The sequence below is a fragment of the Scomber scombrus genome, chromosome 7 (assembly GCF_963691925.1).
Source record: "Scomber scombrus chromosome 7, fScoSco1.1, whole genome shotgun sequence".
NCBI lineage: Eukaryota > Metazoa > Chordata > Actinopteri > Scombriformes > Scombridae > Scomber > Scomber scombrus.
The window spans coordinates 10,178,658-10,183,219 of record NC_084976.1 but is presented as its reverse complement, the minus strand read 5'-3'; the positions used below and the strand labels follow the sequence as shown (position 1 = coordinate 10,183,219).

The window sequence follows — 4,562 nt, the reverse complement described above, 5'->3', positions numbered from 1 at the left end:
CTCCTCACCATCCAGAGCTGATCCCAACCGCGTCGTCTCCGACCAGCCTTGCGCATCCAAATCCCCCAAACTGAGGAGCAAAAACCCGAGAGGAGGGGAGGCCACCGCAGCAACGAGCAGCAGCAAGAAGAGCTCCAAAGGCATAGTGGGGTGCGGACCCGGTTTCTGGAAGGAAGGATGCTTGCAATCCGAGCTAATTCAGTTTCACTTGAATAAAAGCTTGGGTAAAAAAGGGACAAAGATGCAGACGAAATCAGCGTCTCCTCCGGCCTCAGAGCCGGAGCTTTCCCCCGAGCCAGACTGTCCACAACCTGCTCCACAGCCAGACCAGGGACTACAAGATGAGATAGAGAGATTGGAGGATGAAAACGATGATCTAAAGGTAAATTGGTAACATTTTCTACACTTGACAATTTAGATTTATGCTTATAATATGTACATTCATCGTGCGCAATAGTCGCACCTGTTGTATTTGCATGTAGACTGCACGGTGACTGCTATAGTGTTACAGGCATTGTTTTCGAAATTATACTTTAACAAAGGCCTGAGCAATATTCTTTATTGGGTCAAACGCTGAATTGAAGCATTTCCATTTTTTCCTCCGTGCTTTGTTAGACTGAAATCGAGGAGATGCGGGCAGAGATGGATGAGATGCGGGACACTTTTTATGAGGAAGACGCCTGCCAGCTGCAGGACATGCGCAGAGAGTTGGAAAGAGCCAATAAGAACTGCCGGATTCTCCAGTATCGACTGAAGAAGGCCGAGAGGAAAAGGCTCCGGGTTACAGAAAGTGGACAGGTGGATGGAGAACTGCTCAGAAGTCTAGAGCAAGACCTGAAGGTGGGTGTATGGTGGTCTGAGCTTCATTCTGTTGTATTCTATTCTGCTATGATAAATAACAACTTTCACTTCCTCCTTTCCCTGTCTGTTGTCTTGGTCCTTCTCCCAGGTGGCAAAGGATGTGTCTGTGCGCTTGCACCATGAGCTGGAGAGTGTGGAGGAGAAGAGGACAAAGACAGAGGATGAGAATGAGAAACTGAGGCAGCAGCTGATAGAGGTGGAGGTCACCAAGCAGGCCCTGCAGAATGAGCTGGAGAAAGCCAAAGAGGTGAGGGACCGAGGGAGAATATGTGTACTCATTTGTTTCACCTTGTGTGGTCTGTATGCTTATGGAAGTGTAATGGAAATGATGGCGTGAACAAGGTCAGGTTGAGGATATAATAAATGCCCTTTGAGGAGAAGGCAAACGGACAGAGACACTGTAATGGTATATATATTTCCGACAAGCACTAATTATATCGTGAGCTTCCTAAATTGTTTTTTAAAAGCACTGTCAAAAAGTTATTATTGATATTGAATAAATACTTGGAGACACAACAGATGTATGTTATAATATCCATTACAGATTAGTGAGATACTCATTCATAAACACAATCATGACAATAGGGTTAAACAATGCAAGTTTCTTTTATTTTCAGGCTATAAAATCACTCTTACATTGAGAGCACCATGATTTTAGAATTTTAACATTTTATCAGAAATGTTTTTCAGGGTGACTTTGTCATTGTTTTTCCATTACTGAGTTCCATAAAGAGATGATATCACTGTCGTCAGGAAGAAGACTGTAGGTCGAGGATGATGATGATGTAACCACTGTTTCTCTGCAGCTCTCACTGAAAAGAAAAGGAAGTAAGGATGGCCAGAAAGCAGAGAGAAAGGCTCCACAGACCCCGACTGAGGTGAGTCAGCATTTACGTTATTAGATTACGAGGTAAAAAACTACAACAGAGATGTTTAATAATGGGGTGTTTTCAAATTGAATTCCCAATTTAAAACAAAATGTAGCGTGCAGAAAAGAATGAGAAAAAAGACAATAATTTGTTGTGAGTGAAAGTATTATGAGGGAAAAACATGACCAATACTCCATTACAATGTGTGCTGAGGCACATAAGCAAGGATGCTAAACAAGTTGTAAGATAAGAATGACACCCTTGCAAGTTTATTTTCTCCCATATGAGCCACTACTTATTTTCCCTCTTTATAGGAAGAAAATGACGATCTTAAATGTCAGCTAGCCTTCATCAAGGAGGAAGCCATCTTGATGAGGAAAAAGATGGCAAAGATCGACAAGGAGAAGGACCGACTGGAGCAGGAGCTGCAGAAGTATCGCTCCTTCTACGGGGATGTGGACAGCCCACTGCCTAAAGGTGAGGCTGGAGGGCCCCCCACCACCCGTGAATCAGAGCTGAAGCTCCGCTTGCGCCTGGTGGAGGAGGAGGCAAACATCTTGGGGAGAAAGATTGTGGAGCTGGAAGTGGAGAACAGGGGGCTTAAGGCTGAGCTGGATGACATGAGGGAGGACAGGTACTTGGCACTCTTGCATTATTTTCCCATTTGAGAATTCAACCTGTAATTTATTTAACACAAGTTATATTTTCTGTCAAATTCTTGATTTTATAAAAAGACAACAGAAAAGAGGGGTCTGTGATAAAAATACCACAGTTGTTGATGCATCCTCTCTCCTCTCTCTTTCACCTCTCCTAGCATGGCAGCTGCAGGAGTGGACAGCTCTGGCAGTGGAGGGCAGCAGTGCAGGGAGCAGGGCGAGGCTCTGTTAGAGCTGAGGCAGCAGCTCCAGCTGGTGGAAGATGAGGCTGAACTCCTCCGCAGAAATTTAGCAGATGTGGAAGAAGAGAACAAAAAGGTAGATGTCAACTTCAGACAACATTCAGACAACAAACCTCTGATTTCTGGTTAGGTCCAAGCACTGAATCCACAATAATTGAATGATAATTGTACAGAAATACTCCCTTTTGGTTCATCTGCCAGGGACTGTGCTCTATTTTCTCTGCCTTCTATTTGCAGTATTGTTAAGCTCTATAAAACTTGAAATAAGTTCCATCAAAATTGTAACAGACTAAATTACATGACGTATGCTCTCTGATATGAACGTAACACTACGGCTGCTTTAATTTCTGAGATGTAAGATGTAATTTTCACAAGTGTCTCCTCTTCCCTCGTCTCACTGTTGCTATTTTTGGTATCATCAATGACTTCGAGGCATTGCATAAAAGCTGTCTGCTGTCTGAGCCTCATGCATAAGAAATTCTAGTGTGTGAACTATTTATACTCACAGCACTATATACTCATGCTAACATTCAGTTTCACATTTAGGTAACGAGTGAGCTTAATAAACTGAAGTACAAGGCTGGATCTCATGAAGCTGGAATGAGACATGGAGGAGGTTTGTTTTGAACTTTTTTGTCTTTCAGTAAGTCATTGTTATATGAGACAAAACAGCTGCACAGTGTGTCTCTTTCCACTTAATAAATCTGTATCAGATGAATAAAAGTGTTTCATAAGGCCTCATGGAGCCGCACATTAAGCTCTCATCTGCATAGGTGTTCCACTTTTCATTGTCGTGTTGTTTCAACCCCAGGAGGAACTGACCCCGCTAAAGTGGAGGCCCTCCAGGAGGAACTGAAAGCAGCGCGTCTGCAGATCAATGAACTAAGTGGCAAAGTTATGCAGCTCCAGTATGAGAACCGCGTGCTGCTCTCCAACATGCAGCGCTATGACCTGGCCTCCCACCTGGGTATCCGAGGCAGCCCGCGGGACAGCGACGCAGAGAGCGACGGAGGGCGGGATGATGACACCCCCTCAGCCTCGGCTTCCTCCCCTCGCCTCCTCCCACCCCACCGCAAACGTGAGGGCCCTATCGGAGGGGAGAGTGACTCAGACGAGGTGAGGAACATCCGCTGCCTTACCCCAACACGCTCACTGTACTCACCTGTGGATAGCCGTTTTTTATCCAGAAGCCTGAAGGACCGGCAACACATGATAGACATCCGCATCGAGGCGGAGAGGCTGGGCCGGACCATCGATAGGCTCATCGCTGACACCAGCACTATCATTGCCGAGGCTCGCGTCTACGTCACCAATGGCGAGCTGTTTGCCAGGCTGGATGAGGATGAGGAAGGTGGCAGGTAATAAAGACTCGAAAGTGGTTAAAACTGCTCAAATCACTTCTCTTTAACTCGAGTATTTCAAGCGATCAGATATTGAGCACTGGAATGATCCCTTCAAGTGAATTCCTTCTATTCCTCGGTGTGTCTTCAGTGTGATTTTTAAAACAAGTCATGCATGACTCTCTCACTGAGAGTTCAAACATACTCTACCTCTTCTCCACAGGATCAGAGAACATGAGCTGCTGTATCGCATTAATGCCCAGATGAAAGCCTTCAGGAAGGAGTTGCAGAGCTTTATTGACCGGCTGGATGTCCCCAAGCAGGAGGATAAACATGCAGAGGAGCCGCTGTCTGTAAGATGATGCAAATACACAAATGACTGTAATGTCTTTGCTGTCCACTATGCACATTTCTTATACTAACTGCTTGTCAATCTGCTCCTCCCTTTCCCCACCCCTTTACCTTTAACTGTCATCCATCAAGATGTTTCAGCCCATTATTTTGCTGATCCTCATTCTTGTTCTGTTTTCCTCACTCTCTTATGCCACCATTTTTAAATTGGTATTCCTTTTCACCCTGTTCTTTGTTCTGTAA

At 44.9% G+C, this 4,562-nt stretch overlaps 1 protein-coding gene across 1 annotated transcript; it reads left to right on the top strand.

The window, feature by feature from the left end:
• The first annotated feature begins 226 nt into the window (after positions 1–226).
• LOC133983480 (protein SOGA3) lies at positions 227–4,562 on the top strand. Its single transcript, XM_062422572.1, has 10 exons — positions 227–382; positions 616–840; positions 950–1,108; positions 1,668–1,739; positions 2,045–2,364; positions 2,569–2,704; positions 3,175–3,244; positions 3,443–3,986; positions 4,192–4,326; positions 4,448–4,562. The coding sequence occupies exons 1-10, from the start codon at positions 242–244 to the stop codon at positions 4,560–4,562; spliced, it is 1,917 nt and encodes a 638-aa protein (XP_062278556.1). The 5' UTR covers positions 227–241.

Coding starts and splice junctions, on each gene's coding strand:
- LOC133983480 (XM_062422572.1), top strand. CDS start 242: ATGCAGACGAAATCAGCGTCTCCTCCGGCCTCAGAGCCGGAGCTTTCC. Junction 841..949: donor GTCTAGAGCAAGACCTGAAG/GTGGGTGTATGG, acceptor TCCTTCTCCCAG/GTGGCAAAGGATGTGTCTGT. Junction 1,109..1,667: donor AGCTGGAGAAAGCCAAAGAG/GTGAGGGACCGA, acceptor GTTTCTCTGCAG/CTCTCACTGAAAAGAAAAGG.